Source organism: Vollenhovia emeryi, unplaced genomic scaffold (genome assembly GCF_000949405.1).
Source record: "Vollenhovia emeryi isolate VEMERY1.0 unplaced genomic scaffold, V.emery_V1.0 DF939254.1, whole genome shotgun sequence".
Lineage (NCBI taxonomy): Eukaryota > Metazoa > Arthropoda > Insecta > Hymenoptera > Formicidae > Vollenhovia > Vollenhovia emeryi.
In genome coordinates this window covers 42088-55589 of record NW_011967112.1, presented here as the reverse complement: position 1 = coordinate 55589, position 13502 = coordinate 42088, and the positions used below count along the sequence as shown (strand labels likewise).

Genomic DNA, 13502 nt, shown 5'->3' with positions numbered 1-13502 from the left:
GCCAGTTTTCGAGCTTCTCGATTTTCGCAATTTGAACTTTGAATTTCTCGGAATTCCAATAATGACACATCTTTTCTGATCATGTTCTCCTGATACTTTGCAGTTTTTTATTTTCGCGCGGCCGTACGCCCAGTCCAAGTATTTCTACGTCCATAGAAGACTCTCTCATCTAGTTTTATTAAAATAAACTCGATCTTCGGCAGAAGAATTATTTCAAAATGTACGACGAAAAATGAAAGACGTTAAAAGAATTTAAACACAATTTTTACTCTTATTACTTACACATGCAATTCTTTATTTAAGCGTATACAGATTCGTAAAAAAATATTTATTTCCTTCATCCAAGAGTCCACCATATTTCGCTACTCATCTAAAATTAATATTTACGTTCGACACGTGTATGTTAGTCTATAAAATGAGAGTAGAGTACTTCCTGTACGATAAAACAATGCAAAAAATCCAAGTCTAGTCAAATAACTTATTTAAAATATCTACTTTTATCCTAAATGCGTTTTATATACATTTCACCTTAGCTATAGATCTTACGTACAATCATTTAAACTTCAACACTATCCACAACACGAAGAATACTGCTATAGAAAAAAGAAACAAATATAGGATGTAATAATTGTGGCCTGCCTTTGCCAGACGCAAGACACGCGCCACGGAACCAGATAGCGAACCGCTTGTCCTCTCAAAGTCATCATCCTAAAATATAAACCTGTATTATTTTTATGTTTAAGGTAACACATTGTGTAAACGTGTCTTGGAAATGCTGATCGACTAACCATGCCTCTTAGCACTTTATCTTGATATTTCACTTCGGTACCAATGTCGATCGACAATGATTTCAAAGCATGTATTTTGTCCTTCAGTTCTTCAGTCATCCTCTCGTTCTCGTCCTCCACAGCATTGTGGGTAGACGTACTTGGTAAAGGTTCGTAGCCGTAACCCCCTGGAAAAGTGAAGCCCGTATGTAAAATCGGAATCGATCGATGCACCTGCCAACGGACGTCAACTTACCTGAATGAGAACGTCGCATTTTGTTAGCAATCGTGGTAGCTTCGTAGACGAACGGATGCGGGAAGGAATTATTGTCCCACGAAACGCCCTTAGGAACTTGAGAGCTATCTCGAGCTCTCTTTATCTGGAAAGGTACATAGTGTGTCGGCTTAATTTTATCTATACTTGCATAAATATAATACTTGTGATAAATAGACTTACCCAGTGAAACGGTAATAATAATTGTTTCGGGAAAAATGTGTTGTCGACGCAAGCAAACCTTGTTAAGCGACGACACTTGAGCTGAAACAATTCGTGTATAAATATAACCTCAAATAGACAACCGAGACGTTCGTATGTGTCCAAAAAATTTGTCCCAAGCTTTTTAATAAAGCGTCCGCAATTTACCGGTTACATAGAAAATACAGACAGCCGGAGAATAGAAAATATATGTCAAAGTACGTGTCAACGTCACGATCGTAGTGACGTCCGAATACCACTGAGTACGTGTGCGCCCGTGTGCCACGAGCAAATTAAGTTATGCTAGGTCATCGACTGACAATCTCGTGGAGATTCGCGCGGTTGTAAAACTTGGAGATGACTAATTTAGTTTTATAATTTAATTATTAAGCTGAGGTTTCGTATCTAATTATCTAATCTAAATTGATACGAATATTATATTGGCGAGGAATAAGTTTTATATCGACGATCGATAATGCAATTTCTGAAGATATTGATCGCGAAAATTTGTCCAGAATTCGAAAGCCCGTATTCTGAACAATCTGTACTGTTCTTTTATCGATAAAAGCGCCCTAGTAGCGTAATATATTGGCGCACGATACTGGAAAATAATGCAAATCTAGTATTTTCCCAATTAATACCGTAAGATGGACGCCTTCTCTTATTTAGTCAATGTGTCTATTTAACAATATTAGACTAAAGCCAACGGCAGACGATACTATTTTTCCTACTGGAATGCTTACGAGAGCAGTGGGAAAAATAGTACCGTGTACCGTTGGCTTAATATTCTTATTGCATTGTTAAATATTGGCCAATACACTTCCAATATAAATTAATCTAATATTATATAGTCATTATCGTGCAATATTTACATTTATTCCACGGCCAACATTGGCTCTACGTTGGACAATATCGGCCAATGCATTTCTAAGCCTCTAAAAATGGCTTGTAGCCAATCAGAGGGCTTATTAGCTTTTAGAGGCGCTTTTAACAATAAAAGAGCGTTCAGAATACGAGCCATAGTCTTTACAATGCTACATCTCTCGGCAGGCGATTTAGCGTTACGTATTGTCTTTATTAATTTCATAAATATATACGCTTTCAAGGATCTTTCCTTTCCGTTAAAAATGTTTCTCTTTTATAGATTGCTGGATTAATTATGGATAAGGAATATTTGGAGAATTGTATTACAGTATATCATTTAATGGTATTATATATTAAATATAAAGGCACAAACAATAAGGAGTACTTTTCTACTTTCTAGATTCCTACGGCATCAATGTGTTCATACATTGCCTACACGTTCGATATAGACAATTATGTCTTACTCCAACAATCGTCATAGAATTACTCTCGGAGACGGAGAAACACTTACGATAACATTAAACTATGGATCTTTGACCTCTCTCGAACTTAAATAATTTAATTATAACTCTATCTATTCACAACCTTATAAGAAAACCGTTCAATGTATTTATTCCTTCTTCACGTAAATGGAACGCGATTCTTAATGCACGTGTTGACAATTCGTTCGGTTAAATAAATACATGTTAACACTTCGATATGATCGCGTATAAAATTTTCGAGATATGAAAATCGTTAACAAGTCCCAAAACATAATTTCTCTCGTAAGTCTTTCGACGCTCGCACGTTTCACAACTAGATATACTGGTTTTATACATTTTTTTCATCATCTAACATCTCTATCTCAACATAGAACAGTGATAAGTACGTTTGATGTCGTTCGCGCGTGAAAACGCCGTAAATAATTGAATCGTAAAACTCTCACACTGTTATAACATATACATTCATTACATATATTGCTACGTTTCTCTATGTCTATCGCATGTATACATGTATACACACACGATACTGATGATTTGATCCCTAATTTGAGATTAGGCCTGAAATTTTGGAAATACAGTATAAATTTCTACCGTAAGAAATTCGGATCGATGATCGTTCGTTTTGGAATGTTCAATGCCACAGAGTCACAAAAAGAGACGCGCACAAAAAGATCGACCGATTGTTTACTGTGGATTGTATAGTCATGGATGTTAGATACTTTGTACTTTCACACCCCGTCTAAGAGAAAAATCGTATTCCCCGAGGGTGCGCTACGATCAAAATCGTATAAAATTTACGAAGGATTTACGAAAGATTCGTCAAAATATCTGACAGCACCTACGATGGACTACTTCTAGAGATTACACTACAAAACTAAACTACAAGATTTTTCCAACGTTACCCTGAATAGATATATACAGTGTTGAGCATCGTTCTTGACTTCTTAAATTATACAATACAGTTCCATCGAAACAAATCGATCGTTAGGCAAGAGGACTCTAATGTATCGTCGTATGTTCTCGCAATCGGTGTGATGAATATAAGAATATACATCATAGATACAACTGTAACTTATAGAAGAATATAAAAAGGTCGTATCAAAGAAAAGTTATACTTAAATATAAAGTTCCAGTTATACTGTGACTCGTTTGCCAATTGCTATTACATTCGAAACAACGTGTGAAGAGAAAAATCATGATGGATGAACCTATAAGAGAATCGTATGAAGGATCTATTATCGGAATTATTTGGAATATTTTGATGTGTTCAGAGAAACGCTGGACGAATGAAGGCGTCGCGATGGCGCCGGACTAACTGGAGCCGACGGAGACGGTCCGGTGGGCGTTGTCGGCTTGGAACCCCTTCTGCTTCGCCTCAGAGTCGAATACGGGCTGATGCCCCGATTAACGTGCTCGTGAGCGTAAAGCAACACCCCGATATCCCGGTTACCCGCCTCTAGGGCGATCTTCAGGGCCGAGCTGCCGTCCACGTCGACGATAGCTGGGTCGCAGTCCGGATGCGCGAGGAGCAATCTCACGATGTCGGTGTGGCCGTGTTCCGCGGCGCACATCAGCGCGGTGCTACCGTCTTCGTCCTGGATATTAACCGCAGCTCCAGCGTCCAGGAGCAGTTGCGTCATATCCTTACGTCCGTGCGATACCGCCAACATCAGTGCAGTTTGCCCATGCTGTTACACAAAGAATAATTGAACAATTGTAAAAAAGATATTCGAAGAAAAGCGAGACAGTTCTCACACACGGTGTGCCCACTATATTTGTCGCAATGTAGCTCACCAATTTTGCTCGGATGTTGACGTCGGCGAGCTGGAACAGTCTATTCGCTACCGAGGCGTGCGTGGAATTTCTGACCTCCGCCAGAGCAGCTAACATCACAGCCGTGTAACCAGCCACGTTCGCCTTGTTAATGTCGCAGACCTTCGAGTCTAGCAATATAGACACCACGTCGAAATTGCCGTGGGAGACCGCGTAGTGCATCGCTGTGTTTCCACTGGTGTCCGTCATGTTGACGATGTACTCCAGCAGCGTGCTGGAGCACTCCTCGAAACGGTCCAGATAATCCTCGACATCTAACGGATTCGCGCTAGATGTGCTGGATATTTTGAACCATTCTGGCTGTATGATATTGGTAGCGTTCTTGAGCTGATGGGAGATATTTCTGCTAGGGGACTTCTTGATACTGTCGTTGAGCACCTTCATGGCGGCTTGCATCTCTTTCGTGGGCTCGACCTTTTTCCTCGGCTTATCTTGTATTGGTTGAAACAGAGCCGACTCCGGCAGCTCGGACTTCTCGTTATCCGCCTCCTTCTCCATGTTACGCACCTCTTCTGACGCAATCTTTTCATCCTTGATTTTCTCGGATTGCAATTGTTGAATGCTGTAAGAAGAGACAGGTCTTACTTTTTTTTATGTTTGATAGACGTACATACAACACTCCTTTGCTGAGTTAATTAATTTCCTTGTACATGTTATATGAGAAACGTTGAGAAAACGAACCCATTCGATCAAATGTAACAATGGGCTTGAAAGGTTGATATCTTAAGAAAGATTTTAAGAAAATTATAAAAGCATCGTGTCAGTTACATTAGTTATTATTGTTAAAATTGTAATTTTTTAATTTCAACACGACACCGAGGAAATTAATGGTAGAACAAGCGCTGTAAATAGAAGTAAGATATCAGACTGTGGCAGGGGGAGACGTTACCCTTCCGTGGCCGGACCAGACGGGATATCGGAGACTTCGAGATCGCTAAATAAACGCGGATCGGCTCGTTGCGGCTGCTGTTGCTGCTGCTGCAGCATCGATCTGTCGAGATCGAGGGTGCGTTTACTCGTTCACCATTGCGAGATCGCCAATACGTACGCGGGACGCGAATCCGATATCCGACTTCAGTCGCGGTATTTACGTCCTGGCTGTTGTGCCAGAGAGAGCACTCGGTGACGCACTCGGCACACGCGCAACCATGAACTCAAAAAGAACAACAAACTATCCGGCACGCTTGGCCGGCACGAAGTACGTCACGCGCGGCTCTGCAACTGGGCTCTCCGTGCGCGACCCTCTCTTCCCATCCCCTTTAGCGCGAAACAACCCCCTTGCAACACGGCGACCTTCGGCCACGGAAATAACAGATGGCGTGAAGCGTGGTCGAGCGGGAAGGGTGGATCGAATTTTGAAGGGGTAAATGATTCGATCTACTCGCTCGGAAACAAGTTTAAAACTACACGATGAATTTAGGATTGAACCCTAGTAGCACAATATATTGGCGCAATGTTGGGAAATAATGTAAATCTAGCATTCCCAGAAATGGTCGAATATTGTAAGATGGACGCCTTTTCTTATTTAGCCAATATGTCTATTTAACAATATCGGTCTAATATTGATACAATATTGATACAATATTAGGCCAATATTCTTATTTACATTGGTAAATATTGGTCAATGCACTTCCAATATAAATCTAATATTATATAATTATTATCGTGCAATATTTACATTTACTCCATAGCCAATATTGGCTTTGCGTTGGACAAAATCGGTCAATGTGCATTTTGAATATAAGCAACATTGGCCCAATATTGTAAGATGGGCGCCTTCTCTTATTTAGCCAATATGTCTATTTAGCAATATTGGTGTAATATTAATACAATATTGATAGAATATTAGATACAATATTGATACAATATTAGATACAAGATTGATACAATATTAGACCAATATTCTTATTACATTGGTAAATATTGGCCAATGCACTTCCAATAGAAATCTAACATTATATAATTATTATCGCGCAATATTTACATTTACTCCATAGCCAATATTGGCTTTACGTCGAACAATATCGGTTAATGCATTTCTAATATAACCAATATTTAGCCAGTGCACTGTGCTACTAGGGAACCATGGCAAAAACTTAGTTGTGTGCAATCTGTAACTTTCCGCAAGTAAATAATTAATTATTCCATGAAACTCCATATGTGGATCATGGGGTAAATTAACTTATTTTCCCCGGTTCATTACTTTTTGCAGAATAAGATAGATATGTAGATAATTAATCAATTATTTTTCATAGATGGAGGATTTAGTCCGCGGATTAGTCCGCGATAAAACTGCTAAATTCTTAATCTCTATAAATCTCTGTTCCTTCTTCTCTATCTCATAGAAGATAAGATAAAATAAGAATGTAATCCCAAACGACTAACCGATTGCTGCTGTCGTACTGTTCTTTATTATCCGTGTCGTATCTTATCACACCGGCGGCTGGTATTTTCGTATAGGTGTCTTGGCGCTTGAACTGCCTTCTGTGATCGCTGGTATTCAGGGGAATATGGGACGGCCTCGGGATCCTGGATGCCATATTGCTGTTCTGATGATTCAGGCTGTTCTCCGCATTGTTCGCGATCTGTTTCGCCAGACTTTTGATCGTCTCCTTGCAGTTGTCGCAGTAATTCGCCGCGCAGGAGATCGAGATATGTGGCCTCACCGACTCGCCGACCGACACGTCGACGAACGTCTTCTTCATCGTCGAGGTGCCGAAATCCCGACACTTTGGCGTGAAACCAGTGGTTTCGGTGCCGCGATTAATGGTTCTCACCAGGTCTTCCACCATCACCGCTACCGACTTGCTGGGTTTGGTCTTCGTTCGCGTATCGCCGTAATTAAACGAGTGACTCCTCGAGTTCATCGAGTTCAACGATACCGGCGGTTGCACCGCTACTGGATCCGGTCCGACGCACACGCTCCTGGTAGAAGAACCGAATCTGACCTCGATTCCGACCTCCGATGTCGTCGGCTTGGCGGTTACACCGACGTGTGAACGCATTTTGAACTGTTCTGTCACCTGGACCATCTGATCCTTCTTTTCGACGACTCTAGGCATGTCTGGACTGCACTGAACGCTCTTGGAGGAAGTGTCCTTCACCAGGCTGTTCTTGTAATTTTTCAAGGCGCGCTCCACGAGCAACTCAGCATCCGCGTGCGTCAGGACGTTGTTCATACCCAATCTCGTTATTGTGCCGCAGGAACGCTTCTTGATTTCCTTTTTCGCTTCCGGCGCAATATCCTCGATTAGGAAATGACTGCACTGAAGGCTCCTGGATTTGTTCTCCGTATTGATACCGAAGTCCCGCGTCTTCTTCATGATTTTGCGATTGATCGAATCCTTTTCGCCGGGCGGTATCGATTCTACTTGAAGCAGAGTTTTCGTCAGCGGCCTCCATCGTACTTCCGGCAGGATTTCCTCCAGCATCAGTTGACTGCGGGTCAAACTCGATTTCCAACTACGATGCTGGGAGTTGGAAAAGTTCGAGAGGTCCGTCGGTGTCTCGTCTGCCAGCACGGCGCTCTGATCCTGGATCTCGGGCACAATCTCCTCGATTCGCAGATGACTTTTCTGCAGCGATGGCTTGATCGGCGTGCTTGTTATCATACCGACGTCCCTTGTTCGAACCTGTACGCGGTCAATTGTTAACTTGACATGAATATTTTCAACGTAAACTTGGACGCTGGTGAAGTATATTTTTGCTCGGGGTTAATTTATTTCTTTGTAAATTAACACGAATGAATTGATATAATTGCTACATTCTATACTGCACAAAACAGCGTAATGTCAATTTTGTATATACATTGTTAATCGCCTTAAATATTACGAACCATTGCGTACCGAGCAGATTATATTGCCGATGACATATCTGGGAAGTTTCAGAATGAAACGCAGCATAGTGTTGAAGAGCGGATACATATCGTAACAAAGCTGTTTTTTTAATCTTCAATCTCAATGTGTCTATTTATTAATATGTATTTGCGCGAAAAATGTACACGCGAAAGTCGCGACGTGGAGGAACGACACGCGAAGCAACTTAAGCGACGAGAGTACACGGCAAAATTGTGTATCGCCATTTAAATTCCGATTTTCACTTCTAATTAGAAAAGCAATCGCCACTCACTTCTGGATATACATAAATCGACGAATAATTCAAGGAGGGGGTTCAGTTAAAAAATCAGTCACGTAATCTGAAGATCACACTTGTAATCAAATATAGAAATTCTCAAAGGATTTGTTAGACCTAAGTTAATTTTAATAATATTCAAATTTTTGCTTCATTAATTTCTTATCGTTTTCTATAATTAGATTGAGATGAATTAAGTATACATATATACATAAAATTAAATAGAAAATATTTTAAATATGTACGACACGAAGGAAAGTTTAATGAAGTTAATCAATGAGTATATTTAAATAAAATAAGGAATGTAATATGCACCAGAATACTTAATTAAATAATATTCTAGTGAAATAACTAAAAACTCTAATACAAAAGTTAAAAATCTACAATTTCAAAATTTTTCAAACGTGTGTTAGACATCTGTTAGATAGATTCTTACCGGCTGGTACGATACCCCAACGTCCCTTGTCATTACGCCGCACATAGTGCCCATGTCCCTGGTAGGCACGCTTCCAGAGTTCTTCAGGTTTCGCAGGGTGATGGCGCGTTGTTCCGAGAATGACTGGCTGCGATGCCTCTGTAGGGTGTCATTGTAGGAATTCGTTTTATTCAGCTCGTCCATTTGCCGTAGGAGATTGCGCTTCTCCTCTTTCAATACCGAGACCTGCACCTGCGGGAGAAATAAAAAGAAATTGCGCAAAGGTAGATAAGCAATAGTGGAAGCTTTTATATCGAGACCGATAAAAGTGCGACGCGTGAGAAAACACGCATAGACTTTTAGCATTGCGAAAGTAATGATGGTACGTCAATTTTTCAATCGCAAAAATAGAATCGATGACTAATATTCCGCGTAACTGTATCTTTCAGATTAGTTCTTCGATAACAACAGATGGAACAGGAAATTAAATATTCTGCGTTTTACATTAAACAAAAATGAAATCAGTACTTACAAGATTGCTTAAAAATAAAATACTAAAATCTCTATATTTGTAGCTTTGTTATTTTTTTGCGTCAAGCTCATTCCATTAAGGCGGTAACAATTATTACATAAATATAGATACGAGTTCACGGAACATTTCTTCGAAAATATTTCGTATCTTCACATCGTTTGTGCATTGAACGAGCAACGAGACGTCTTCGTAATAGGAACAACAAGATCGTGATAAAGCAGCGGCAATATCTTACACACGAACGTTTCGCTAGAACGGAAGAGCTCGCATGGGTGCAAATTACATGCCGGGCGATGAACGTTACGAAAGCGTAGGTGGGAGAGTAGGAAATTAGTGAGAACTCACCTGCAGCATGGGAATCGCCTTGACCTGTTCCTCCAGCTCTTTCATTCGTTCCAGAGATGCAGCCATTTGTTCTCTGATATTCTGCGGCGTATAAAAATATTATTATCATCTTCCCATTCTCACATTTCACAAAATCGCGCACCAATTTATATACTTGTACCATTACATAAAATTAACAGCTAGTTAAGTGAAATAAGAATTGTTATCAATCCCAAGCCTAGAAATATCTAATTAGAAATCAATCGTAAAACCGGAGCGCGAGATGGAGCAAACAATTGTATGCGAGTTTTCGATAAAATGATAGCAGCGCACAATTTTTACGATTGCGTTTTACAATTTCAACCGCGCGCGTAAATTTGATTCTTATATAAATATTTATTGCAATATCATGTAATAATTATATAAGTAGAATAAAGTATAAATTTCATACCTGAAGCGCGCCAGTGCTAAGATTCGAATTACCACTTCCGACGCTAGCGTTGTCGGAATCTGCCGGCTGGTCTGTCTGGACTGCATTTTGCACCGGGGCCGGCGCCGTCCCGTTTGTGCCATCTAGCGAAAATAATCATTCGTGAAACCATACGCTTAATTAACCGTTACGTGATCTTTCTGCGAGAAATGTGTTATTAAATCTTGAGGAAACGCGGCTGCGCCGAACAATGAAACATCCACTTTAATCGACCTCCCTCTTCGATCAACTCTGCCCTCCGGCTTCGTTAACCCTTTAACCAGGCAAGTTAATTTAAACCGATTCCTCCTCACTCAGGCGGAGATTTTGAGAAAAAACACATCCTCGGGAAATCAAATCCGAGGAAGTTGAGAAAGAGATAAAAGTTTTATCACCAAACTGGTATTTCGCGCCACGCTGCTTTGCAACGTGTTGATTCAAAACAATATTTCCCAGAAACATTTAATGCAGCTATTAATAGAACACGTCGCTATCTTCTTTAGCAATCGTTTTTTCGACGTATCATCCGCTGGACAATAGACATGGAGAAGAACGATTAAACTTTTTTGCGTTGTTATTCTACAACGTAATCTTATGCAACATCCACAACGAGCCAAGTTCACCTGTCCCGTTGAGATGCTTTTTAATCGACGTTGAGTAACCGTGTTACCGAGCGAAACGTTATCTCGAAGAGCACAATGAAGAGATGCGATAGACGTGGCAAATTCCTTTGACAACGTCGTGATATGCCTCGCGGACTCGGCCGCCGGGAGGCAGAATTTTCAGCACGCAATTCGTGACGAACGAGTGTGTCTGCACGAGATATTTCATAATCTGCAATCTTAATTTTAATAGCGTATTCTGTGGCAAGACGTTTCGCCAGCGTCCACAGTTTCGGAGTTGTAAAAGCGATTGACAAGAAGCTGGTCTTCCGTGTACTTTTGCGGAAACGATTAGTCAACCGGCAATCTTGAATCTAGTAATCTTCAATTAGCTTCGGAGCCTTAGTGGAATTTTATTTTCAAATTTCAAGTTGCGTGTAAAACTAATTAGCGTTCGGAATGAAAAGTTGCGGTAAACGTCGAGTTCCTGCGTTTTTCGCCGAGGAAGTAGCGATTCCAAAATTGGGAAGAAACTTCCCTTACAGAAATGTAACAACTGGGAATGAAAAACAGCACTGAACAATCGTAAAGCCAATATTGGCCATGGAATAAATGTAAATATTGCACGATAATAATTACATAATATTAGATTTATATTAGAAGTGCATTGGCCAATATTTACCAATGTAATAAGAATATTGGCCTAATATTGCATCAATATTGTATCTAATATTGTAAATATTAGACGAATATTGCTAGACATATTGGCTAAATAAGAAAAGGCGTCCATCTTACAATATTCGACCAATATCGGGAATACTAGATTTTTCATTTTTTCATTTCATTATTTCATTATTTCCCAATACTTATTGCGCCAATATATTGTGCTACTAGGGTAGAGTTCAGTAATTGAATTATCAGAAGTTACTGTGCATTGGCCAATATTTAACTATGTAATAACAATATCGGTCCAACATTGATACAATATTAGACCAATATTGCTAAATAAGAAAAGGCGTCCATCTTACAATACTGGACCAATATCGAGAATACTAGATTATTTCCCAATATTGTGCCAATATATTGTGATATTGGGGTAGAGTTCAGTAATTGAATTATTAGAAAGTACTGATGTGCAGTAATTTTCTAGTAATTATTTCGCTTACATTTCTATAAGGGTTGCCACTGAAATTAAGATCGCAAATTGCGGGACATCCTAGATGCATCGCCATCAACGTGGAAGCGCATCGCACATGTGGATTAGGAAAAAGAAAAAGGCCTAGACGCCGATCTCCAGCATCGTGAAAGTTTCGCGGCAGAGTACGAACGTTAACTGCCGCCGCCGCGCGCCGATCATGAGATCGCGATAAATTCGTCGCGAGGAGGAGCGAGAGAAATTAACAAGACGGCCGTCCGACTGTTGCGTGCCAAGAGTTACGTGTTCGCGTGTCAGGCGAAGTCAGTTGCTATCATAATACTGCCGTTTATTTCGAGAGGTTTGCGGAAAATTAAATTTTCGGCGAGGCAAAGGAATCGAGTCTGCGAATTAAAAATCCTCTATTGCGAACGAACGAAAACGGCCGATTTGCGGATGCACTAATGCACTAATAGACGCGGCTCCTCCATGTTGAGGATGCGCTACGATGCAGATTCTGGCTCTGGCCGTGGCTCTTAAATTGAACCGCATTTTTGAGCGATCGCGACGATAACAGGACTTTCCGAACACTGACACTCCGATCCCGCGACGTCGTCCCTGGCACTTCCATTTTCCGCTCGTTCACGTTTCAGACAGATGCACTTGTCGAATACGGAAAAAGGCATCGCGCGTCGCTCGCGAATAGCACAGCAACGTCACCGAACGTCGGCGTATATAGAGCAAAAGGGAGAGAGACAGAGAGAGAGACCGATCTCCGCGGTCGTTCGATTTTCCGAGGCGAGATATCGCTCGCTCGCTCGTTGATAATGAATCCAACTTTTGTTTGGAGTTAGATAAAGTATCTGTTAATTGCTCGCGCCGCTGCCAGTGACGCTAATCGGAACCACGATAAACAACGGCGGTCCATATCTTCGCGGCGATCAAATTGCATAAGGCGAAAAAAAAACACAGAGTAAAGCGTGACGCAATTGTTTCTATTTTCGGCACTTTTCTGTTTTCTTATCGCGCAGACTAGTCGACAAACGAATATCGTGCGAGACAGATCAGATTTGCGTCGAGGGAAAAACGCCTTTGTCTCCAACGCGGAGGGCGGTCGTCGAAATAAACTCACGGTTCCATTCCTAGAAGCACAGTGCATTAGCTAAACATTGGTCCAATGTTGGTTATATTAGATTGGCTATGGAATAAATGTAAATATTGCGCGATAATAATTATACAGGGTGAGTCTTTCCATATCCGACAAAATTTTTGAGAAGGTAGAACGGATCGAGATGAACGGAAAAGTCCTGTACCATTTTGCAATTTTCGTAATAGTTAACGAGTAATTAATTCTTAAAAATCGTTGTTTTAGGCCGGCCTACCGCCCAATTCGAGCGCGTGGCGAGATGTGCGCATAGCAATATCGATCGCCGGGCGGTCACATCTTGCCACGCGCTCGAATTGGGCGGTAGG

The 13502-nt window shown here is 40.8% G+C and overlaps 2 protein-coding genes across 10 annotated transcripts in view; both read right to left on the bottom strand.

Moving 5' to 3' along the window:
* Positions 1-272: 272 nt before the first annotated feature.
* On the bottom strand, positions 273-1542 carry LOC105559779 (BET1 homolog). Of its 3 annotated transcripts, none has more exons than XM_012008356.1 (5): positions 1411-1542; positions 1225-1305; positions 1024-1147; positions 789-955; positions 273-708 (listed from the first exon to the last, which is right to left on the bottom strand). In XM_012008356.1, the coding sequence occupies exons 3-5, from the start codon at positions 1040-1042 to the stop codon at positions 553-555; spliced, it is 342 nt and encodes a 113-aa protein (XP_011863746.1). In that variant the 5' UTR covers positions 1043-1147; positions 1225-1305; positions 1411-1542; the 3' UTR covers positions 273-552. The 3 variants fall into 3 exon arrangements, with proteins under 3 accessions (XP_011863746.1, XP_011863747.1, XP_011863748.1); XM_012008357.1 differs by having other exon boundaries at positions 1024-1141; XM_012008358.1 differs by lacking the exon at positions 1411-1542 and having other exon boundaries at positions 1225-1393.
* An 884-nt stretch (positions 1543-2426) lies between these two features.
* LOC105559778 (KN motif and ankyrin repeat domain-containing protein 2) overlaps positions 2427-13502 on the bottom strand; it is a 29434-nt gene continuing 18358 nt past the window's right edge. For 4 of the 7 annotated variants that reach the window (XM_012008348.1, XM_012008347.1, XM_012008349.1 and 1 more), the window contains 6 exons: positions 10275-10396; positions 9845-9925; positions 8989-9219; positions 6807-8053; positions 4383-4983; positions 2427-4276 (listed from right to left, as the gene is read on the bottom strand). In XM_012008348.1, the coding sequence (XP_011863738.1) occupies positions 3833-4276; positions 4383-4983; positions 6807-8053; positions 8989-9219; positions 9845-9925; positions 10275-10396 (2726 nt within the window). In that variant the 3' untranslated portion in view covers positions 2427-3832. Of the gene's footprint in view, positions 4277-4382; positions 4984-6806; positions 8054-8988; positions 9220-9844; positions 9926-10274; positions 10397-12060; positions 12581-12624; positions 12779-13502 lie in introns of those variants that run through there. The other 3 variants (XM_012008353.1, XM_012008355.1, XM_012008352.1) reach the window with 3 other exon arrangements.

Coding starts and splice junctions, on each gene's coding strand:
- LOC105559779 (XM_012008356.1), bottom strand. Junction 709..788: donor ATAAAGTGCTAAGAGGCATG/GTTAGTCGATCA, acceptor TTTATATTTTAG/GATGATGACTTTGAGAGGAC.